This window comes from Lutjanus erythropterus, chromosome 18 (assembly GCF_056507025.1).
Source record: "Lutjanus erythropterus isolate fLutEry1 chromosome 18, fLutEry1.hap2, whole genome shotgun sequence".
NCBI lineage: Eukaryota > Metazoa > Chordata > Actinopteri > Lutjaniformes > Lutjanidae > Lutjanus > Lutjanus erythropterus.
This window is the reverse complement of record NC_139334.1, coordinates 14,663,810-14,690,204: the sequence shown is the minus strand read 5'-3', so window position 1 is coordinate 14,690,204 and position 26,395 is coordinate 14,663,810. Positions and strand designations below refer to the sequence as shown.

At 38.8% G+C, this 26,395-nt stretch overlaps 1 protein-coding gene across 1 annotated transcript; it reads left to right on the top strand.

The window, feature by feature from the left end:
- The first annotated feature begins 7,407 nt into the window (after positions 1 to 7,407).
- Positions 7,408 to 10,044, top strand: htr1b (5-hydroxytryptamine (serotonin) receptor 1B). The gene has a single exon (XM_084742294.1). The coding sequence runs from the start codon at positions 7,774 to 7,776 to the stop codon at positions 8,908 to 8,910; it is 1,137 nt and encodes a 378-aa protein (XP_084598420.1). The 5' UTR covers positions 7,408 to 7,773; the 3' UTR covers positions 8,911 to 10,044.
- Positions 10,045 to 26,395: the final 16,351 nt, after the last annotated feature.

The following is a 26,395-nucleotide window of genomic DNA, read 5'->3' as shown; positions in this document are numbered from 1 at the left end:
CTGATTTTCTGTATTTGCACTCTTTTTTGGCACAAATTTTAAGTTTCCCCCAAAACATGTGGACAGAAACAACCTTATGATGACAAAACCAGAATTAATTCCCATAATTTCCCCGAGCAGAGCTTTTTAACTTCTTTCAGCTTATTGTTTTGGTTTTATGACCCGCAACTTCACTGTTTTGGTTCATTCTCACTGCATCATTTCGAGGTGTAGCAGGAAGCTGTCTTCAGTGACAGTGCTCTAAACCGCTATAATGAACCCTCTTTTTGATGTGTAACTTCTTTAAGACAAATCCTGCATGGATGTTTCAATCTGGAAGACAATTTACTTTACAAATCTCAGACACCTTGTTCTGCAGACCTACTACAGCTGATCTTCCACCAACTGTTCTCTTGGGGAATCTTCTGGACAAGAACTTGATCCGTTTACTAACGGATTTGCTCTCTCATTTTTGTCACATTTTTCTAAAAACCAAGGTGAACAATGAGGAGCTTGTGCCAGAATCCACATAGCCTGCACCCTGCCAGAAATACAGAATTTAAGACAAAATTATGCGCCAAGATTCCAGTTTTTATTAATCAGGAATTATTGAAATCATCTCAGAAAGATGAAGCTTCCAAAAACTCTAATTATCTTTTATAATTTAGTCTGTGTCACTCATGAACCTCTATGAAAAAAATTTTTAGATTTTATTGTGAAACTGAAATACAGTATGTGGGGAGCTGGTTACCTGTTTATTTTAATATTCATGTAAAATGGCTGAGATTGTAAAGAACAGGTTTAGAAAAATCCACATGGTCCTGTGCTTGTATGTGGTATAATGTATCGACTTTAAGGCTTGCTGGATACCTTATTACCCGACTAAAAATAGGACTTTCAGGGCCAGTGTGAGATTGGATGTAGCAGCTACAGTGCTGCGCTGCAATGTGTTTAGAGATGAGGGGAGATAACAGAAACAGAGTCACAGAAATTGCCTTGTGCTGCTGCTGCTGCTGCTGCTGCTGCTGCTGCTGCTGCCACTGAACTGGGTCACTCACACTGAAGCCTTTTAACTCAGAAAACTACAACTAGGAAAATAAACTGTCACATTAGAATAACTAGAGTAAAAATACGGGATTTATGAAGTAAGTGCTGTGTGTTTTTCCCCCTAAATTAGCCACTTACAGCTTTTTACACTGTGTGCTATAAATAATTTTGAGCTGGTTCAATTTAAATTTAAAAAGGTGAACTGAACTTTGGTTCAATAATTAATTTAAAGTGTTATTTGAGTTTTTAAAAAGCTATTTAGTTACATTAACTGAACTTGATTAAACACAATTTTAAATTTAATTTAAAATTGTGTTTAATTTAAATTTAAATTTATTTTGTAATTTAATTATATTTAACCAGTTACATGTAACAGGTAAATGGTCCTGCATTTGTATTGTGCCTTTTTTCAGTCTTCTAACCACTCACACTTTTTACACTTCATGTCATGTTCACCCACTCACACACACACATTCACACTCTATTTGCAGAGGCCGCCATGCCAGGTGCCTCTGCTCTGAGCCGTCATTACATTCACATGCCGAAGTCACCGGCGTGGAGGCATAAAAAAAAAGGTTTTCCAAAAAATTGTGAATCACAGAGGTCCTTCAGCATACAGTCATTAATGTGCACGAAAAGCTAGGCTGATTTGTCTATTCTATTTTTGTGTTTTTAAAGAAAGTTTTATTAGCAATTTGCCTTTTCTCCAATCCTGTGACTGGAATTCTTTCTGTATCTGTTGCAGAGAGCTGTCACCAACTTTGTTATAAAACTACATTTACTACATTTTCCCCTGTTAAACATCCCAAATTGTTCACTTTTCAGTGAAGTCAACATGCATTTGGTAAAGTCACTGCACGACTGTTGTTTTACACATGAATTCCCCTGCAGGCGGTGACAAACAGCAGTCATTCCTCTGTATCCGAGCTCAGCAGAGAGTGTCGTCAGGCAGGGCTCAGTGAAACAGACCCTCCTGTGAGTTCATGATTGCACCCCTTGACTGACCACCACTGTCTGGCACTGCTAATGTACGAACACTGGGCACAACACACCAACCATTACCACCACTTACACAAAAACACATGCTCTTCTCTGTTTTAACACCCTCTCCTCCACCCACAAACATGCATAAACACACAACAACAACAGGGCGAGGAGAGCTCCAGATTCAGTTTCAGGCTCTAGATTCAGTTTTCTATCAGGCGCTGTGGGCCATGGTTGAAAAGTACCATCAACCTGACATCTCTCGCTCATTTAGACGTCTTTCGTTATGCACAACTGTAGGTATAAATTGTAGATTATATGCATGAAAAGAGACTTTCCACTTTGATACAATCACATAGACACCCGCCAAACACAATCAATCAATCAATATTTAATTAAAAAAAAATGTTGATAGTGTTTTTCTCACAGAAATAATGGTTCCAAAAGGGTTCTTCCTGAAGGGCTGAAGTTCTACACAGAATCATTTGCTTCTGAAAGGCCTTTTTTTTGAAGAGAGGATTCACCAAGCGTTCTTTGTAAGACATTCCACGAGGAACCCTTTTCATTCAAAGAACCCTTTTTAGAAGAAGGAGTTATTCAAGCATTGTTGAAATCCTTCAAGAACTCTTTCATCAATGGTTTGGCAAGGTTTTTTGCACAATATTATATAAGGGTTCTTGGTAGAACCCCCCTGAGAGTTCTCTAGATAAAACCCATCTCAGTAGAACCTGCTTAGTGGGTTCTTGTCGGCATCTGTAGAAGGTGAAAAGGTTCTATATAGAACCCTCAAACAGGGTTCTGGGCAGAAACATTACATCATAGAAAGGTTCTCTGTAGAAATTCTCATTGGTGGTTCTGGGTGAAACCTTTCACAGACAAGCTGAAGAACCCTTTATGGATTCAGTTAGCACCTTTATTTTGTGAGTGAGTGTGTATCCATCCAGTGCGGAAAGGCTCCACCCATGCAGCAGTAAATGTCTTTGAGAGACTCTGCTGGTCTGCTCTCTTTTATCTGCCACCATTACTTGTTAAAACGAATTTGTTAGAACTGTGGTGAGTTCAGATGAATGCATCGTTAATTTGCACCTCCGTCGGATCCTTCATGCTACATCAAACTCTAAATGATGCTCAACGGTTTGACACAAACGCTCTTGCTAGCGGCTTGTCTGAGTTTTTTTCATGAACATCACAAAGGTCAGTTTAACTGAAGACCAGCGGGCACGGCTGCAGCCGTCACGGTGGACACTGAGATCATGTCCTCAATATTGTTTTTGTGAATTTGTGGGCTTTACAGCATGGGGAAGAGTTTTCTTTTAAATTAGGAACATTTGGTGGATATTTTATAAGGATAATTCCAGTCTTTTTTAGACTAATAATATATTAAATAATATAATCAATTGGACTACTTTTATAAGAAAAAAGATCCAGTATTTCTTTACCAGAATTAAATTTCTCATAGTGTCGGAGAGGACTTTACAATTATCTCACTGGAGTATTAGTGCATGAGTGAGGACAATGAGAGGAGGAAGATTTTTTTTTATTTTGCATTTTTAGGAATAAATTTGAAATGTTGAGAATAGTTCAGTCCTTTTTCAGAACTTTTTTTTTCCTTATGGTATTCAATATTTTTCTCTTCCAAACATAAAAAACAAATCCAGATGTTAATGTTGAAAATAAAAGTTACCAAATAAGTCAAATGAAAAGAGTAGAAATGATTTATTTGTTTTAGATGCTCTTGTTCTGGTGCCTGCTCAAAGTTTTTCTTGGTGTGAAGTCATGACCCACAACTTATGACCTCAGTACAGCAAAGAAGAAGAAGGAATGACTAAAATCAACTGTTCAGGTCTTCTGTGAAAGAGAAAAGAGCAAAGAAGAGAAAGAGGAGGATTGAAATGAAATAAAATAAAATAAAATAGACATATAATAAAAAGAAATAAGGTAGCGAACTGAGCATAGGAGAGGAGAGAAAGATGTTCTGCCCTTTTCTGCTACCAACTCTAATACAAATAATAATATAAAAAGTAATAATAATAACAATAAAATCATAATAGCAATAAATTACAGGAAAAGTCTCCAATAGCTGTGCTGCAAAATCAGGCACTATTAGTGAGCTCTAGAGCAGGACAGCAGGGTCAGTCTGTTATTGTTGAATTTGTAGTTATATGAAATTTGAGCTTAAATGTTATTATGATCATTTCATATGTAGATAATTTATGCATGAATAGGTTGACCCAGGCTTCCTTCCTGTGCTGCCGTTCCAGAGAAACTGCTGCCGGTTCCCTGCAGTTTTGACTGTTTGGTGTTAGCACCACAGTTCACAATCTGTTTCAAAACCAGTCTACACTGGAAGAAATCAGCAGACTTCACCTCCATCCTGTCCATTGTCATATGATATCTTCATAATGTGTCCTTTTTTAAAAGATGACTCATAAGATGACTCTCAGCTTTTTTTCATTACATCAGTGAGCTGCTGCACAAGTGGTCTGAACATGTGGTTGACCTGTTGACCCTATTGACCTGAAGACTTGTGGAAAATACCATCTGATTGTTAACAAGCGTCCACATGACAGCATAAGACCCACATGGCTATGACATATGACTGGTCACAATAAGGTACGTCTCTTATATTACACAAGGTATCTAAACTTTGAAATTCAAGAATCCAAAATAAGTTATTGTGATTGACAACATTAATGAAGGTATCTATTATTCAGCTATGGCAGAAACATCAGAAAAATTCATTATAAAGCCTACAGATAGCCAAGTATCTACATCTGAAAATGCATCATATTACTTTGCATGATTTTTTTTTTTTTTTTTTTTTTGTAAATTTAACCAGCAGCTGTTCTGGAAATGCTTACAGAGGAGAAAGTAAGTAGTGCCTACTTTCTGTCAAACAGAAAGAAAGCAGTTGCTGCATTAAAACTGTTCACAATAATGTCTGTGAATTATCTTGAATGAGCAGGTCCTCCGCATGACTTTTGGAAAGAGACACTGGTTTTGATTGTTTTTTTTTGTGAGGAGTGGCCTTATATTCAAAACAATGGTGATAGAAAAAGTTAGGAGCTGTCCATGGTCCTGATTTAGCAGCCGTGGTTGTTCTTACAAAGTGTAAGCTGTGGAATATGTTTGAGGAATTTGTGTAGTTTAAGTACAATTAAAATTTGCTCATAACTCACCTAAGTACAGTAAGACAGGAGTTTTACACCTGAGAGGTCAAAACTTCTAAATCTATTAATAGATTTCAGCGGTTAACAAGCTGAGCACCACGGATGTAGAAAAGAGTAGAGAAGTCTGATTCAGATGAATATTGGGTGTAATTTAAGTGACAAGTCAATTTCAATTAAAAGTTTCTGATGAGGAAATGAATTGAAGTAGAATGGGGTGTTATGATTGCTGCAGCTGCTGGAGATGGGAAAAGAATATATAACAGCAGATTCATTACTCAAAGTCATTTCAGGCCCTCAGTTTGGAAAATGGACATTCTCCTGGTGTGTGTGTGTGTGTGTGTGTGTGTGTGTGTGTGTGTGTGTGTGTGTGTGTGTGTGTCCTGACCAGACTAAAAATTCATTTCACAAATATCATCAGGCTCTTGAATTGATTATTAGTCCAGTGAAGTGAGTGAACTTGAGAACTGAACTATTGAGAGCTTCACAGCTTCATGTGTAACTGACCTCATGTCAATATCAATGACAGCCGCTTTCACACATCAGAAGTGTCAGAAATGACAGGATCCAGTGCGTGTGTGAACTCCTCTGCTGGTGTGAGATACAGTGGTACCACTTTCTAATAATGCACCCATTATACAGGGTTTATACGTTGTATGTAATGACTCTATTAATAATTCACAAATGCTTCACAGTGCAGGTATTAACCATTGATAAGAACAATTTTGGGTTGTTGCTGGTGTTTATCTTCATCTGTTTGGCTTTTAATTCTTCATGCAGACCCCCTGTGGACTATTTGACTTTTGGTTTTCTGGTAAACTGCTGCAGGACATGTGGACCAAAATAATTTATTAAATAAAACAACTTATTTACAGTTCCTGACTTGGATATTTTGTAAGGACCATAACAATAGTGCATTCATAACTGCATATGATTTACCAAAAGTTGATGTTCGTTTCTTGAAAACTGGAAAGGTTTGACATTCTCTTAATGATTTATTTAACATTTGTAAATGCAGCTTTGGACCAGACCCAACAATGATGACTGTTCATTCCCTATGGCATGATAACAGCAAAGAAAATATTATTACATAACTGGAAACACCAGAACAGCCTTCATCGACTGAGTGACTTGTCAGGTCCCGTCCACCTTGAAAGAATCAGGTTTGCTCTGAAGGACAGACTTGACATAGCGTCTGTATCATTAAAATGAAAAGTCTCAGAATGCTCTTAGAAGATCATTGTCTTTTGTTGTTTTCCATTCTTAAATTATTCAATTGTGAAAAGTATCTAAGTACAAGAGCAGTGTGTGCCGGCAGGCAGGCATATAGGTAGACATGGATGTTAGACATCCAGTCAATAGCAATATTATAAAATATATCTAAGGGAAATGACTATTGACAAATACTATACATTAATAAATACTTAAAAATGAAATTATACCTGCTTACGACTGCATTATAGTGTTATAAAATGTTAGATGAGGGGAGTACGTAAAAAGGCATGTGACACATTGATATTCATTTTCCTTTATTAATGTCTTATTAACATTTATAACCACAGACTCTATGGGTTATTAGAGATTGTTATGTTCCCCAAATGATGGTCCAGGGAATGAGGGGAGTGACAGTAATTAAAAGTAACCCAGGAAAAAGAAAGAAGAGAAACTGAGGCAAATGTACAAGCAAAGTGTCATTTATCAAATATACTGTTTAAAAATGCTACATACAGGGACAGTAAATGCTAACCTATTGTTTATTATCCATTATTATTTCCTTATTGACATTTATAACCGCTCACTCAATGATTTATTGAAAAGGTAGAAACTTATTATTCTGATTTATAAATGACTTAACAAATTGACAGCTGGAAAGATTGTTCCTCACAAAACCTATAAAGCTTTGGTACCATTAATAAAGCCTTTCATTACAGCCTAAAACCCCTTTGTAAGTGGTGAGTTATTACATGTATGCTAATACCAGGGCAGATTTTGCATTGTGTGATATAAAATAAGGCATTTCCTTCACTGCAAATGAGAATCTATAAGGTACATGTCATATGTGACAAATTAGAAACACTGGGCACTATGACCCAGCAGATAGCCTACTCTTCATACAGAGAGAGAGGGAGAGAAAAAAAAAAACAAGGCTGTGATCAGTGGTGCTTGTTTGATGTCAGAGTCTGTATAAAACTGAGACTTTGGGTTGGCTCACCATTCAATGACAGGGGGCCCGAGGAGACACAGCAGCTCTGGAGAACTTCTGCCCTACATGCGGATTATCTGTGGCAGCCTCATCCCAGATGTTGGAACATCAGGACGCACTGCTCACCACTGACACACAAACAATTTCTGTCTTGCACGAGATTTAAGAAGTTTTCTTTTATGGCTACAAAACGGAAAAGTTTGAACAGCGGGGAATGGATATTTGCCTCTACAGTTTGGCATCTGCACATCAAAAACCTGAAGAAGATGAGGAAGGAAAGAAGGTATTTTTATATTGCAGACTGATTGTGCCTTTTATCTGAGCGCATGGCACGGATAAGGCAAGGTAAAGGGCACTTTAAATGTAAAATATGACAAAAAGTGACTAAAAGTTATGGAGCGCTCCAGTCCAATCGAGCCAACTCAGCCGGTCAACACCACAAACGACAGCTTTATCACAGATTCACCCCCTGTGGATGTCAGCGCGGAGAGTCTTGCCTATCAGATCAGTCTGGCGGTGATTCTCTCCGTTATCACACTGGCCACCACTTTATCCAACGCATTCGTCATCGCCACCATCTCCCAGTCGAAGAAGCTCCAAACTCCTGCCAACTTCCTGATTGCCTCTCTGGCCATCACCGACCTGCTGGTGTCCATCCTGGTGATGCCCATCTGCGTCCTCTACACCGTCATCCACACCTGGACGCTGGGGCAGATCGTGTGCGACATCTGGCTCTCCTCGGACATAACGTGCTGCACGGCATCCATCCTCCACCTATGCGTAATTGCTCTGGATAGATACTGGGCCATCACGGACGCAGTGGAGTACTCCAAAAAGCGCACGCCGGGACGCGCGGCGGGGATGGTGGCCACAGCCTGGGTGATCGCCATCTCCATCTCGCTGCCGCCACTCTTCTGGAGGCAAGTGAAGGCGGAGGAGCTGACCAGCTGCAGCGTCAACACGGATCATATTTTCTACACCATCTACTCCACCTTTGGGGCTTTCTACATCCCCACCCTGCTGCTTATTGTTCTCTACGGACGGATTTACGTCGAGGCGCGCAAACGCATCCTGAAGCAGTCCCCTAACAAGAAGGTGGGGAAGAGACTCACCTCGGCGCACCTGGTCACCAACTCCCCAGGATCCGTGGCGTCCACCAGCTCTCTGCAGTGCGGGAGACACGACACCCCGTCCAGCGACACCGGCTCCTCAACGAGCGAGAACCAGGTGAAGGTGACGGTGTCCGATGCGCTCTTGGAGAAGAAGCGCATTTCAGCAGCCAGGGAGAGAAAAGCGACCAAGACTTTGGGGATAATCCTCGGCGCGTACATCGTCTGCTGGCTGCCGTTTTTCATTTACACCCTGGTGGTGGCCACATGTGACACATGTTTCAACCCCGAGTTGTTTGACTTTTTCACCTGGTTGGGATATCTGAACTCCCTTATCAACCCGATCATTTACACCATGTCCAACGAGGACTTCAAGAAAGCTTTCCATAAACTTGTGCGCTTCAGATGCTGCAGATCGTGAACGAATGTTTCTCCAGTCACCAGTGAGATTTATTTATTTCTTTTCGGATATCAAGGTCTACAAATGTATGAGCGTATAGAAAAGTAAAGATGCCATTAACAGTATCATTTCTGGGACTTATGGACATTATACGCATGCAAAAGAATAAAAAACATCTTTATTCATTCGGGCCAGAAAGGATATTTAAAAATTCCAGTTTTCGTAAACAAATTATATGAAACTGTTCCACATTTTCCCCATGGATTTAAAGCTCAGACTGCTGCTAAGAAAAAAATCTTAATCAATAAGATTAATAATAATAATAATATTGAGTACAAAGCTAATGTGAAAACAGTGGAGAAAACAAACTTTACGCACGGCACAAAATCATTTAAGCTTGTTATATAAGCTCCTTTTGATGGAAGACTTTCCTCTGTTGTCGCACAAATTCAGTGATGGGTTGCTGGTATTCTGTATGGAGTCATTTTAATGGTACAGTATATTAAACCAATGCACAACTCATCGTTCCCATGCGACAAGTGACCCATTAATCACGCACATCTGACAAGAGAAGTGAAAAATATAAACATGTGGCTACCCGGATCCTTTTTGCATTAAGTGTACAAATATAATAGTTTTATTTTTAAAGCCCGGAGATCTACAATAAGTCTATGTATTCTGAGAAGTGATAACGGTGGTATATATATTTTTATTATGGTCATGGACTGCTCAGCTTGCTGCTACCCTGGCTGTATGGTTATCTTTTTTTATTTAGAAAGGCACACTCATGCCGCTGAAAAAAAGAAAAGATTCATATCAATGTCAAACAAAGAAACTGTAGCTGATATTTACCCAGCAGAGCTGAAAGCTGATCATAAGTTCAATTTTGCAGAACAAACACACACCTTGTTTTACTGTGTGCGTGGGTCTGTTTGCTGCTACATTAAATCTGTATCTACAGTATGTTATGTTCATGTGTGAAATTGACTGATCTGAATGGTGCAGCCTGGCCTGCAGAGCTATAGAAAAATATAACAATGCTGAAGGTTTGTCAGCAGCATCATGTGACATAAAAGGTATGTTGTTCTAAGAGTTTATCTGTTCCCATTCAGAGATGCTGTGCAATAAAGGCTTTAAAGTATCTGTTTGGCACAACTGTTCCATGAGTGAGTTTTAATAATCGGAATTGTGTTTAAAACTTCTTCCAAATCAGAAGTGAAAACATTTTTGTCTGGTATTATTGTTGCAGTGATGAAAGCAGCACAAATACACAATAAAAAAAAACACATTCTGGAATTTGGTGGAATCAAACAACCTTTTTTCAGTTAACATAACATATAACTTTTATCTATCAAAGTTTTTTACACTTGAAACGTAAAGTATTGCTTTTCATGAGACTTCAGAACTTATAAACATGAGCTTGTTGGCCTTGAAATGGAGGAAAAATTAAATCAAATTTGTTCAATCTTTGTTTGTGTGACTGAAGAGTTGTTGGTTCAACTTAACATCTTGAGCTTATTGAACATGTTTTCTCAAGTATAACTGAACTAATATCAAGTTTATTGGACTAGACAGTTTATATGTTTTGAATCATTACAAGATTACCTCAACTTCTCTTTTCACATTCAGTCGACTTCTAAAATTTTAAGGCAGCCCAGACGCAAATGTTTCAAAGAAAAAAAATGTTTATTTTACTCTGTACTCTGAATAACAACTTTCATTTTTATTTATTTATTTATTTTATAACTATTGTTAAATGTTACATTTAATGTAACAAGAGATTACATTAACAGGAAGCACTTTTTATCAAGGTGCTTGTAGTAAGTGTTGGCTGATAAGTAACAAGGCCCTTATAAGGCACTTATTATCATTGACATATGTCAATAAGACTATATAAGTGGTAATATCTGTTTCATTGCAAAACATTTATGACCACTTATGACTTTTGACTTATAGACTCCTATAGAATGTCTGTAAACTGTTAATCAGTTTCTTATGCTAATAACTGTCTTATAATCTAACAATAAACATACTTATGATACCATTAATAACACTTAGATAGTGTCATATTAATGTTAGTAAGTATCGTATAAGGGCCATACTACCTATTAACTAACACGTTACATGCACTGTGCTGCAAAGTGTGACTGATTAATGGCTGCAGCATATCATGAGGATGTAGCAGAGAATTAACAAATACTGATCAGTTTAGATGAATGTGCATCACTTCCCATCAGTTCCTCTCTGATGATGGGATGGGAGTGTGTTGTGGCTGAGATTCTCTAAAAGGTTTGATCTCTCCACCATCCTCCTGCCCTTTACGTCTCTCAGCTGCCTTCCTGCAGCCAGAGGATCGACACGATCTGTGTAGTCAACGGCCGTCACAGTTCAATAAGTCATGAGGCTGACAGTGGGCAATGCTCTTCTAGTGTACTTCACAGACACAGAAAGGAGGGGCCACTCATGTTGTCATCACACATGCAAACACATATGCACATTTGCGCACAGACCCTTTGGCCCTCCACATATGAGTTTTCACATGGCTCATCATGCATGAAAGATGAGTGCATCTGAGCGGGCAGACATTCACAGCATTTCCAGGATTTTTTACCGCAGTTAAAGTAGGCCGAAAGACTGGAAAAATATGACAGCATGTGCACCTCATGATATATACATACAATAAATCTATCCCCAGGAGTAATGGAAACAAAGAGATCTCTGTTGGATAATAAGCGATAGCAAGTTCTTTGGATTTCCTCCTCCTTCCAGTCCATCCATTATAAAGTGTTTGAACACAAACTCACAGGATATAATGATGAAATAGTGTTTTTATGATGTCACTCTGGAGAAAAGTAAATTTTTGTACAAGGAATTGTCAAAACTTTTTTTCTCAATCACACCACACAATTAAAAGAAGTAAACAATATAAACAAAACACAAAATATGGTCACCTGACGCAAAAACGACAAAAGTGAGTCAACAGAACAAGACTGGTACATACAGCTGTGTTTGACCTTCATAAGAAGACAATATTTTTGTTTCCCATTCAAAGACGTGGATGGTGCACATCCAGGTGCATAACAAAACAAAACTAAAACAGCAAACAAAGGCAAAGGAAAGAGTGTCTGCACATTAAAATTTTCCAGCTGCCAAAATTGTAATGCAAAACACTGACGCACAGGCTCACATCACATTACGTCCTAAGGAAAAAATTTTTTCAAGATATGTTTTTGGAAAATGTAAAAAATGGGTACAATGGTGGCCATCACCATCTTGGCAAAGCCTAACTCCCAGCTAATCCGAGGTGGAGCATGGGTGGAGCTGAGGCGGCCGATTGAAGCAGGTACCTATGCGGTGAGCCATGATGGCACCAACCTGTCAATCAAAACATTCACACCCTTAATTGTGTCTGACGTTGGGCCTTAATATAATTTAACATGCAGTTATAATTAAAGGGGAAATTAGTTTCAGAGACCAAAACCAGCCTAAAGTGGCCATTTGAGGAAGTGCAGAGTCTGGCATTGCTGTGTTGGCTTCATTTTTCAGCCCCAGAGGTTGTTTTGGCTGGAGTTTCAGGAGTGTCATGCTAGCAGCTAACGTAGCAGATAGATGCCAACCTTAACACCTCTGATTTTGAAATCAGAAGGTCTATGAGTCCTGTCCCCCAAAAAATATGAGCTTCATGCACTTTGTTTCCTGCATTCCTGCCAACTTTTCAATAATGAAAATAACAAAATAATAATTTCACATTGATTTTTTGTAAACAGATGCCTGCAGATGACCTATAACTGAAACTTATTGGCTGGGAAACACAATGAGCCCACAGCATTTAGCCTTACTCGGTCCATTTCAAATTTGGTTGCAAAAACACAGAAAATGAACACCTCACAAATCCAGTAAAGGGCTTGTTTGTTAATGTGCATCTTTCCTTTAAAACCCACAGATAGAAGAAGGAATTCTTCTTTCCACAATGTCTGAAATTTGCTTAAATACTGTCCTCTACGTTCTCTCTCTGTCTCTTGCTCACTGAGGAGGACGAGGTGTGAGCAGGAACTGTTTACAGAGGCTGCAAGCAGCTCTCTTTCATGTCATGTGCAGTTGTATTGTTGTTTGGATGGAAAGAGTTGACTTTAGCTTTGTAGGGTTTACACACACTGTAGAGTGCCAGTTTGTGATACGGAAAAGGAGGAAAAAGTGTGAAAATTTATCAGAAATCAGGAGAGGTGTGGAAAAAATGTGACCTCAGGTGGGTAATGAAAAATGGGAGTCTCCGAGGAAAATTGTGAAGGTCGGTGAGTCTGATGTAGCCTCAAGATGCAAGCCTCAAGCAGAGATGAGGAGCTGAGGATGTCTGGTAAGATCACTTCTTTTTAACATCACATTTCTAACTTTTTTCAATTTCAAACTTGTAGTCTTTGGCCTCCACCAATGCCGACTCAAGTGCAGCAGTGTTAGGCAGTAATGCATGACTGAATAATATATTATTGTAACATTATTATTTTACCAAGTAATATGCAGTGTAAGGGATTAAAGTTCTAATATTATTATCTGTTATTATATTACAGATTATAATCCAAGTTACTCTGAGTTACTGAATTACTTTTTGACCTGGGCAGACTAATTTATGAAATAATTATTTATGTGCAACATCACCAACATCACCAACAAGCTGCACAAAGGATGGAGGATGAGAGCGAGGCAGAGGGGCACACTTTCTACAGGTGGAAGCATTGTCATTATTTTGAGTTTAATGTTAAGTTAAAGTGAATAATTACATTTTAAAGGAGCAATCACTAAAAAGTAACTTATTACAGCCGAGTAACTTGCCCAACACTGTATATCAGATATCGTGAACTCTCCTTAAAAATTTGGGGACCTTGAATATTATTTTCCATGATGTCACACATAAAAGACAGCACATACTGAAAATGTCACACAGTCCTTGTGAATGCATACAGAGGAGCAGAGCTGATCCATAATGGACCAGATAAATATTTCATTCAGAGAGATTGTTGATGTTTAACAAACAGGGTTTATGAATCCAAAGCAGTATTGCATGGCTCATGTAGGTAACACTGCCGTACGTCCAGCTGCAGAACAGTACACATTCTCATTTTGTTGACACGGGATGATTGCATCGTGCAAACAAATACATTAATTATACAACCGCACTGCATTACTGGTTTGCCACGCGTCTTGGCTGTAGAGTGAAGGACGTTGCTGATGTAACAGCTAGTGAGGCTGAACACATGGATAATGAACCTATAAAATATTCTTTCGCTGAAGTTTGGGTTAAAAAGGTTTATTGTTTCACCCTGTCTTGCTGGAGAAGGTTCACAGCATTCATCACCCAAAAAATGGAGGCCCAAGGGCCCATCTGCTATTAGTAAATTACCTGACTAAGGTGATCACAATTGACCTTGACAGGAAGGAAAACGAGTCAGCAAGTCATCTATTAGGCAACATGGGAAGGTAAGGAGATGGAGGGTGAATAACCATTAGAGGCGGGGTCTGATGTTAGTTTATAGCAATCCTACAGCACATGGGCTGATGCACCAAGATGTGGATTTTTATCATTTACATCGACTCTTAATGGGATAGTTCAGACTATTTGAAGTGGAGGAGTATGTGGAACTTATTAATAATTAATTACCTACAGTAGATGACGGTTAATACGCCCCAGTTTGGAGAATCAGAGCAGAGTAACAGCATGGAAGCTAAGTAATGTACTGCTCAGGACAGGATCAACAGAGACATCTATTTTAACCACTTAAAAAAGGCCCATCTACAAAAGCAAGGTCATATTTATGATATGTTCATGCTTTACCTTGCAGTCAGACTGCCTTTTCTGAAGTGGAATCAGCGTTATATTAGCCAAATATCACTCTCTCCAAACCAGCCAAACTCCATAAGGAAAATTAGTAATTTTACCTTGCAGAACCAGGGAGCTGCTGGCCTACTGCTTCCTTGATCTCTTAGTTTATTTGTTTCATTGTGTGACTTTGGTGAATCTGAACTGACCTTTTATAACACAGTGACACAATAATACAAACAAACTAGGTGAACAGTGGTAGACCAACAACTGCCCTGTCCTGCAAAATTACTGAATTTGCAAATGGAGTCTGGTTGAAAGAGTTAGAATGATATTTGGCACATATAATGACAGTTTCCTGTCAGAAAAGGCAACTGAAGGCAAGGAAAAACAGTGAAAATATTCTAAATGTAGAGTACACTTAAGCTTTCAACATTCAACCAGACTCCACTAGCAAAATTGGTAATTTTCGTTTTGCAGAACAAGGGAGTTGGTGGTGTACCACTGCCTCAGTCGGCTAGTTTGTGTTATTGTAGGACTTTTATGAATCCAAACTATCCTTTTAAAATACAGCAGTCATACAATAACACAAACAGGCTGACTGAGGCGGCGAAAGACCAGCAACCCCCCTGCTCTGTGAAGTGAAATTGCTGATTTTGCCAGTGAAGGATGGTTGAGTGAGAGAGAGTGATATTTGGCTTATATAACAACAGTTTCCCTTTGGAAGAGGCTCTCTGACCGTGAGGTGAAGGGGTGAAAATATTCTAAATATAGAGAAAGCTTAATCTCATTTTGACTTTTTAAAATTGACCTTATTTTTAAGTGGCTAAAATATGTTTTGTGACCCTGTCCACAGCTTCCGTGCTGCTAATCCTCTCTGCTTCTTCAAAATGAGGGCATGCCAACTGACATCTACTGTGACCCCATATAACCTCACTTCAAATAATCCAAACTATCCCTTTAACTGTTTGTGCGTATGTTTGTTGGTTTACTAGCTGCTTGCATTTTACATATTACATGTTTTTCAAATGTTGGCCATTAAGTTATTATTATTGTCACATCTCTCCTGTATGGATAAACTTATTCATTTGCATTGTAGGTTTGTAAAGACAGAACAGTCTATACACAGTGGAAATTCATCATGTAAGAACATGTAATCAATACATATTGGCAAAAGCATAAATCTATGTTCTACTTTCATCAATACCTGGTGATAATGAGATGATGTGGAGCTAAAAATTGGACAGTGGAGTCAAAGGTGGAGCAATTCACTGCCTTATTTGTGCCCACGAACACTAAACGGGCCTCAGCTCATGTGCGGATGAAGGTTTCACACCATGTTATCGTGAATGTGTGTGTGTGAGTGTGTGTTAAAATCACAGCCTTCAGTCATGCGTGTTCTTTCCGTGCTTCACAGCAGATCAATTGCCACAAGCAGTTTCTCTGCTTCTCAACAAAGTGGGTTAGTTTAAAGGCTCACAGCACTTTGCATTACCTTCTCCCTGAGCTCACCAATACGTCAAACTATATGTTTCTCAATCATTCTGCATCATAAAGTGTGATTCTCCTGCAGAAAAATAGAGAAGAAGATACACTGTATTTGACCTTTAGCTAGAAAATCATAATGATCGGACCTTACTGGTGATCGAATAGCCGAGTTTGCGCGTGTGAGACTGTCACTAGTGGAGCTTGGTGAATCTATCACACTTAACATCCACTCCAGCCTGACAAGCAATATATCACCAAATTAGGCATATAGTGGTGCTACAGGAGGTGTGCATCCATCTATACTATATGTGCATCACTGGTAATGGGCGCTCAATTACCAGTGAGAGAAAGAAGGGTCTCCTCTGTTTACCTGCATACTGGTCATGCAAAAACCTCAGGACCCAGAGGAGGGTATCTCTTTTTTTGTGTGTGTGTTTAATCACGAGCTGACAGATTAAATGGTCCTCTGTGGGCTGAGAAAATTGGATTTGTTAAACCTCATTAAAACTGATCTGGTCAAGTGAGTTTCTCATAGTATTTCCTAAAAAGCTGACACTTAGATACAGTGTTTTCACTTTGCAGAGAAAAAGTGTGGTTTAATTTTACCATAAAGTATCAGAAATTCTCTGTCAGCTGCAGGAAATATGTATTTTTTTTTATGGCGGAGATGGTGAGACATATAGTGCCAAATGTGCTGTAGGCTATACTGTATCTTTGTTACTCTGGATGCAATATATGAAAACTCTAGGGGGGTGTGCCCCTCCAGTGAAGGATGTATTTAAATGTTTGATATCAAAATTCATACATTATTGAGTGCTATTCTTGAAGGGACAATTTTACATTTTGCAAAATATGTGTGTTCACCCTCTTACAGAAAGTTAGATGAGAAGACTGCTCTCAGCGTGGAGCTGGAGGTGGGAGGTGATTAGCCTAGCTCAGGGGTCAACTTTTACTATCAAAAGAGCCATTTTTAGCCAAAAAAGAAAAGAACAAAATCTGTCTGGAGCCGCAACTATTTGCAACGAGTGAGAATTATGGCTATCAACTGGCAAAATTTAGGGTAAAAGCCTCCGTGTCACAATGATGCATATTTTAATCGTTTTTGTTCCAAGCTCAACTTATCAGCTAATTTGTAATAACTCCTTGTTATTTTGACGCTGGTGGCCGTTAAGTGAACTGCATCATCTTGTTGTTCACACTCTTGTGTGAGCAAGTATCATCGTAAACTGGGTGGGGGGTTGGGGATGAAGGGTGTTCAGTTCACAGTATAACGTTATGTAGCTAGTTATCTGGCCAGTACTGTCAACAGAGTACTGTGTGTTTATAGATACATAAAGTGTTGATATTAGTTTTGCACATTCAAGTGAACAAGTTAGTCTAACTTTTGTGAACTTAAAATACAGAAGTTAGTCTAACTAGTGTGCAGTCACACTAGTCTTTTTAAAATTGTTTTGCAGGAAAAGACAAACTCGGAAATATCATTAAAAATACCTGGGAATAACAAAACTTTTTTTTTCTCATTGTTGGGCCAAAAACTGGCATATTGGTGACATATAGTGGAATATATATGTGATAACAACACTTCATCAATTGAGTGCTTGGGAACTTTACAGTAATTTACTACCTTTTTAACAATCCTGTCACTGCTTGTGCTGTTGGTTCTTTCAAGGCACAGAAAGTTATAAGTAAAAGAAAAAAGTAAACTGTTGTCTAATAAGGAGCTTGTGGGAGTTGAATGTCTTGTTCTTGGCTGACATGCTGAACTTGAGATGCCCCTGCTCAGAGGTCAAGCGCACAAAACTTTATTCAGTCCTCGTTAAAAGGCAAAGCGCAGAGACTGCTACAACAGAGAAGATGGCAGTTCAACACAAGAGGTCATTTGATTTCTCCGTATGGCTCTCCTCACCCTTCTCTTGCACTATCTCTCAAATATAAATTTATTTGCATCTTGTGATACATAGTTTGGTGTGAAAGGAGTTTTCTAAATGATCCTGACTGTAACGCTTACAGTCACACACAAATAATTTATTCTATTAAAACTGTTAGGCTGCACCAATGGGGCATGTTGTCCGATGTACATTTCCTGCAATAATAAAGCCTATATTAATGAGTAAAAACATCACACATAGATGGATTTCTGTTTCATCAAGAGCCTTGAGGAATATAAATGAAGGCTTTACCTCACCTCGAGGATAATTTACATATTGTCTATTAACCTTTTCACATTAAGCATGAGAAGGTGCATTGAGATGGAAACTTGACTAGCATGTTTGTAATTTCCCATTTTCACAAGCAATAACAACACAAAATGTCACTGAAGCTATTAGCATGAAATTTGCCTGACACAACCTAATTCAGCCTTTTTTCTTCATCTACAAACCCCCAGGCTACCTGTCACTCTAATAAGCAACTTTCTCCTCGCATATATCCCCCTCTCACCTCGATCAAAAACAAGCCCCCAGTCCACGTCACATAGTTTAACCCAGATTTTTACCTGAACCTTAAACATCCACCTCTAACCTTTCAGTTTCTTTCTCAGCTCCCCTAATAGGACAGGAAGGACCAGAGACGTCTTCAGCTACAGCGTGACACAATTCTGCTCTATACTAGAAGCTGATATATATAAGCCTACTTTTGACAACAGAGCTTCAAGGTGACCTTTACCAAGAATATTCCCTACATGTAAACAGCTAGAATTGACTAAAGCTTAATTTCTTCCCCTCAAGGTAATTATTTTAAAAAATATAGATAAAAAAAAAAAAACTTCAAGTTCTTCAAGTTCAAATTGTTTTTTACAAATATATTATATATATATTTGGTGTAAATAATAGGTACAAATGACATTAAATGAAGCAATTACATCCTACTCATCTGCTACAGTTAGGTTTGGAAAAATAAGGGATACTTTGCCAGTGGCCCCAGGCACTGGGCCACAAATCAAGTAGGAGGTCTTGGCGTCCTCCTCCGTGAGACTTCCTGCATTCTGGTGAATTCTTATGCACCAGTTTGTTGTTTTTATGTGTCAATTTCAAAGTCATCTGCAACTCAGAACATGAATGCAAAGGAAATAAACAGTCAATAAGAGTAAAGCACAGTTGCATCAATTACATTAAGGATTCATCTACATCAGATCATAGACATTTGGCAAAATGTTTGGTCTGTCAAAGTAACTCCACTCTGGGCCTCTGCTCTCGTAGTTCGTAGCTCGGACAGTCCACCAATGATAGAAAACACTCTATGGCAAACTGTTTGCCTTGTACTCACTGTCATTTAGATCTGTATTTGGACACCTTCTCTCTTTTTACTGGTGGACTTAAGCTAAAGGAATTTGTCAGCACTGAAGCAAAAAAAAAAAAAAGTGTGTCCTAGTCTGTGTAACCAGGGCAATAATGACACTGATTTAATACTTCTCCACCATGTCTCATGAAACTGTTTTGGTTTTATTATTTCTCACGTCATTCCAAGTCTGTGAAAATATAGAGTTATGCACAAGTGTGGGGTAGAAATAAGGGACAAATTATGTCCTATATTGATTCAGTAAGGGACAGTGCAGTTTATTTTTCAATTAAGGACAATCCTATATTATACAGGACAGGTGGCAACCCTAGTTGAAGTCACCAAACCAGACTGAAAACTTTGAACCCCATTTTCGCAACTCCATCCTTCCTTTGAAGGCAGAATAAATCAAGATTTAATCCACAAATTGTCCCTCTGGCAAACCCTTTTGATATTTTTCAGGCAGATACTTCTTGGTTTAGTTCTTCAGCCCTGAATCAAATCATATTAATTAAATTTAACTGGTTCACTGCCACAAAAACAGAATTGACTCCTGGGAAATCATTAAATGAAGCATATGTCAATGTGAGATCATATGGAAAATACTGCACCCATTGAGGCAAGTGCAGCTGCATGGACTCACACAGCCCCATTAGATCTGGAGTTCAAACAGTGGTGAATGGGACTGACCCACCACACAGTCAAGAAACCATACCTCCACCTCCAAGTTTCTGTTATTGTAACAGAAAACATGATGTCACATCATTTTAAAATACGTCTTGAAGCTGCAGGTCCCCCCTGATTAGTGTGAGGACAGCTCACCCTGCAGAGAAAACTCATTTCAGCCCAATTTTGTGGTGTCCAGGGGGTGGGATGTGTAACCACCCTCACATGAATCTTAACTAGTCAACACCGGTGCTCCTTCATAACACATTTGCTGACTATGGCTTTTAAATAACTGTTTTTTTATTACCAAAGAAGGAAGGCGGAGGGACATGTAGGCCAATGAGAAAAGAGACATGTCAGAGGTTAACATGTTACTCCATCTGTGACACCTGATTGAGCGGATCTTGTCATTATTGAAACCTCATGACTGTCAGTTCAGGGATACATTGAGAGGCAACCGACTTTGTGCGCTCATGCGAGAATCCATCTCCAAAACTGGTGCAGCCAATCAGCGTCCTAGGAGGCACTAATGGTAGCTGTGGTCGTGGTTTCAGGTGTGACAAGGGCAAGAAGCGTCCATGGATGCGACCAATCACCTGTATGATTTGGAAAGTGCCTGCCCTTCTCCAAACAGTTTCTTCATTGACATTTGGTTAAAAAAAGTAGGTAATAAATGATTTAAGTTTTGAATTTAAAACAACTGTAATTTCAGTTAATTTATTTAGAATGAATTAGGAGGATTATTTACAGGTATTCTCAGTTCATATGCACAATAATGTATTGAGTTAATAATTTAAAATATATGTGGATGATTTAAAAAGGATAAAAATGTCCTTTATGTAACTATAGGTGCTTCTAAGTAACTGTGCACCTTTAAGTGCCTTAATTGATGCTCAATTTAGGAGGGAGTTTTGGGATTAACCTGAGGACAGACAGTAATTTCTAATTTTAAACCTTTGGATGCTTTTGGACACACATCAGTTTTTTTGTTTGATTGTTTGTTTGTTTGTTTTGTGAGTGTTTTAAATTCCCAACTTTCAAATACGAGACGGTTTGGTCCCAGGCAGTACATTTCCTGATCTTTTCGTTTGAGCACAAATATTTGGACCTGCGAATACCTCTGATCCAAATTTAATTTTAAAAAGGTCTCTTTTTGTTTTATTGTGGATAATCTGCTGCAATATGGTGCAAATGTTCAGCCAGAGGTTAAGATACAGGGCAGCTTTATTTTTGTATCCTGACAGGTGTGCTTTCTTACATATAGCCATAAAAAAATATAAATATCCATAAATGAGGACACTGGCCATTTAATCATTCAGAATTCAAATGCGGTGAGAAAGCTGAGCATCTTCAGACAAAGCGAGAGCTCTCTACTCTCTGTGAAGCCATGCTGACTTGATTAAAAATGTCTGATCCACTTAATCTCAAAGTAAACACACACAAACAGGCAAATGCACACAAGAACCTTTGTGGCATTCTTAGATCAGTTATATTCGTCTACATTGTTGACTTCCATTGACGTAAATCAGTCTCTAAATTTGTTTCAGTGTTTCTAGGACTTTTCATGCTTGCTGTCATCAAGCTCATCAAAAACCACACACCAGACCACCACAGTAATACATGTGTTGGTCTGAGGGAGATGCGGTTTTGACAGGTTTATATTCTGCATTGGATTCAGTCATGGTTTCTGTGCCGCCTCGGTCATGCTGCAGTGGGCTGTAAGCAGGTGTGGATTAATATGCCGGGACAGAAATGCTTCTCTGATGGGCTGTCAATTGACCTGACCTCCTTCTCTGCTTCTCACTATTTTCCCCTCTTTGTTCCCCTGCCATACAGCGTTGTTTCTCCAGCTTCATCCCACTATTTTTCCATCTTCTCCTCCCTCCATGCCCGCCTCCTACGCTGCATGCCCTCCATCATCATCCTCTTTCCCTCTCGTGTCTTCCTTTTCCACCACCTCCCATCTTTCCTTCAATTTCTTCATGTCAGCTGCCTCCTTCCTTCTTTCCCACCCTCCATCACTGTCTGTCCTGCTGCTTTACTCCCTTTCTTCTACATAAAATGAAGCCTGTCCATGGGGACCATGATAAACAGGCTCCATTTCACTGAATACCAGGAGTCACAGCTCCATCTTCCTTCTACCAGCATGGGAACGCAGCCTTTTAACTCCTCTTCAGCTCGGACAGCTGGAGGAAACCCTCCTGGGCATCTGCACTGGCACCTCTTATGGAGAACAAAGACACGAGCGATTAATCTCTAGACTTCCACCTGTCAACTGTAGAGCGATTTCGATATAATTCCTCGCAAAGCCATGAGCCTTTTTAAGCTCTTTATTGCATATGACATCTTTAATAGGTCGTTTAAAACTGATCTTAAAGCTTCCGCAATCTGATATTCTGTCACATGTATGCAGATGACTCAATCATTTTCTCTGCAGGAGACAGGATGTTTGACTTGATGGCATCATTGTCCCATAAATATTTCATCTAATCAGTGATTGATATTCTCGACCTGCATGGCTGAACTCTCTCTCTATATGATTTGTCCTTGTGCAAGATAATCATATGAGCACTTATCTCAACATCCTCGACAGCTTGAGGTTTGGTCCTCTCTGTTGTATTGAACAGGTTTTGTAAGGCAGATACTATATGTCTCTTGACAGACTCACAGGTCGGCTTCACTCAGTAGAGACTGAACACAATCTCCCAGCTTTCAAAACTGGAAATAATTGCAGTTTAATGCTGGGTTGCACCAACAAAAATAAATCATGATTTGAATTTAAATTATGTTGCAGCAAACTTTTAAATTAGCCGAGAATTTAATTAAATGAAATTAAATTTCAGCCTCTCTTTAAAACTTACTTTAGTCTTTACCAAGATTAAATTCAGTTCTTTTGCACCAAAACCTAAAGCTCCAATTTATTCTTCTTTTGTTTGTGATTGTTTGTTAATGTTTTAGCCGAATAGCAAACAATGCATTTAAACTGAGAATAGTGTTAAATGAAATTTGGCTTAATTCTAAATCTGGATTTCTTACTCATTTTAAATCTAGTTTCTCTAAACTCTGACAAAGAACTAATCTTAGATTAAATTATACTGTGTTGGTGCAACCACATCTAGAAGAATCTTATGGTGGCCCTTCATACTGGGGTCATGGAAAAATTGTTTAACTATGACTGAGGAGACTAGGAGGAGAGCGCTGTGTGCGGTAAGAAAAAAGATCTGTGGGCAGAGGCTGATGTAATTTTGTGGCCTGTAAATGAGTTGAGGATCAACAGATGCACATGCTTTAAACGAGTTATTAAGACAAATATAAACTCTCAGTTTCCATATGGGAAAAAAAAAATGTCCAGGCTGATAAAGTTAATTATTTAGTTTAACCGTTTTGTCTCTTTTATACTCTCTGTATTTTAATTCTGCTTAAATTAAGGCAATGTTTTATCTCCTGACTTTGTTTATCACTATATAGAAAGGAAAATATCTCAGTGGACAACTGAACATCAGTATAATAACTTATATTATTATTTATTAAATCCTGCTATGTATCTTTTGCTATGAATCAGTGGTTTTAATGGAAAACTGCGGTTCATTACCACTTTATTGCTTGGGCCATTGGTTCTATTGGTTATAAAACCATTACTGAAGTAATTGCAGAGATCTTGAGATGCTGCAACTTTGCTAAAGTTGGTCCAATGAGGCAACCAGCAGGAGCAATCAGACACAGTGTTAACAACAACATTTTAACCAATTTACCACAACTTTTTTTGGCTGGTCCACAACAAAGCTGGAGTCCACCTATTAAAGTCTGCATTATGGTCTATAGAAGACAGCTCTGTAGTCTATAAAGGTCAGCACTGTGAAAGACCGAGAAAGTCTGTGACTGACTGAGCAGAAGGTGAAGTTACACCATTCATTTGTCAAGTGGTGGAGTTTTCTCGTTTGCTGTTGCACTTCCAATATGAATAAGTGTGAACAGTGTTGTGTTGACACAAGAAGCAGAATGTCAACACTTTTGGCATGTGCACCCTTGTGGTGGGAACACTGCATCAAGAATACACATAGTCTGGATTATATTCCCAAACAGGTGTGTACATGCACAGGTGCAGGAGGCATATTAGCTCTTATACTACTTTCTGGTGTCTGCTTGCAGGGCGTGCTCCACACATATGCAGTAGGTCAGCGTCTGTAGTGTCCACATGGACAAGGCTGCAGATGATGTTGATGAAATTTATGTCACACTGAACCCAGTGGACCCTCGTGCAGTTGCAGACACAGAGAGTATAATACTGGCTTTATAGGTTTACATGATAAAGTTTTCAACATAGATCAGTAAACTTTTGTTGGATTTTGGCCGTTCATTCACATGACAACAGTGTTTTAGGGGCCTGAAAAGGCGAACTTTTGAAACCTGATTCAAGATGTTGTTGACAACACACAACTGGCAATATGCAGTTCCTGTGAAAACAGTGACATCACACACGTGTATTATGTTTTCAGTCGAATAGTTGTGCGCAAATAGGAGGACAACCATAACAATGGTGGACGACTGAGCTATGTTTCTGCTGCCTATTAACACTCTGTCAGCAAAATGTAGATATGCTGGAGGAGTGTGGTGTTATTCTGTGGCGTTTCATAACAAAGTTACACCACCAACTACTGGCCTGGCATGCACACTAGAGTTTCAGTCGTTTTTGTGGGTCCGTGTGTAAGGGGATCAGCTTCACAATGTTCTCCTTTGGATGCAGAACTTTTTTAAATTGCAAAGAAAAACTTTTCCATTTTTAGCAAGACCGTCACATAAAAGTTGCCACAGCGAGGCACGGACAGTTCGTCTCCCGAGCAGATCATGAATGCTGCCATTTACTGTTCTAATTTCAATTTAAATGCCTTATTCTTAATTATTATGCTGCTTTTCCAAATCTCAATATTTTCCTGAGTACAGTGTTTTCCTAACAGAAAGAACCAGCATCCTGAGCAACAAACACTTTGAAAAACATCAATTCACTTGAGTTCATGTCAGTGTCTATAACAACAAATCCTCCATTCAGCACCATTTAATACTTAAAGGCATCAAATACCAGTTTCCTTAGGTTTTGTGAGGATCACTATTACAGAACTGTCTTAATCATCTATATCTTATTGTTTCATGTAATATGTATATTGTTTTCCAACTGCAATATGGAGGGTGTTGGTAAAATTGAAATGGTAGGTGGTAGAAGCAAGATAGGTGTCAAAATTGCGTGGTGCAAATATTCAGCTGAGCTCTATTCTCTTCTTTTGTTTAAAAAAAACCTAAAATATATTAACATGTGAATATGTTAATATGTTTTTTAAGAAGTGGGGTGAAGGGGAGATGTAACAAAGGTCCCCCAGCTTGAATTGAAGTGGGGACATTGCAGTCACATGGTATACATCTTAGACCACTTGTCTTCTAATTCCAATTCTACTTGATTCTAATCAGTTCTTCCATAAAGATACTCTGTGTGGAACTGCAAACGAAATGTGGGAGACAAGTGACAGTTGCTAATTGTTGTGAATGGCATGACTCTCAGTTGCCTCAGTTTGAGACTGTTAGCTCTCCACAGGACAGAATATATTGAACTTATAATTTACACTGTGACTTCCATTGATCCAGAGTCATTTTACTTTCCATTTAAATCGGAGCGTTTAGAGTCCATTTCAGGAGAAAACTGAATATTAGATTAGATCGGAGTCATTTAAATGGCAGAATTATTGTTCTGATGCTGTTGTCGATCATTTTCCAAATCAAAGCATGGTGTGTTTTACACATCCCTCGGGACATTTGGTTTTCATTCATTTATGTATGGTATGAAAATCAGCTTTTACTCTCCAAAGTTGCACACTTGGTGATCATCACAATCACCCATGTGTGGTTTTTCAAATTTGCACCATCATTGTGTGTTATGACAGCTGTAAGTGCACACTGTCATCAAGAACCCACAGTGTAGTGCCTCCCAACACGAAGGCAAAACACTGACAAAATATTCACTTGAAAATGTAACATGTTTCAAGTCTTGATCAGTTAGTAACTGAAACAAGGTGGTGGCTACCTGCAGGGTGGCAAAAAATATAGTATTTTAATTGGACAGTGTGCCTTGCGAAATGATGGTTGTTTGAGTTTTAATCAGACTGATTAAAAACTTGCCTTTACATATCTGTGGCCATCATAAGACCACTAGAAAGAATGCATTTTTCCCTCGACATTAACATTTTATGAACATTTATTTAGCTGTTCTCTTTCATG

Bases quoted from the DNA above. Each gene is read 5' to 3' on its own strand.
- htr1b (XM_084742294.1), top strand. From the start codon at position 7,774: ATGGAGCGCTCCAGTCCAATCGAGCCAACTCAGCCGGTCAACACCACA.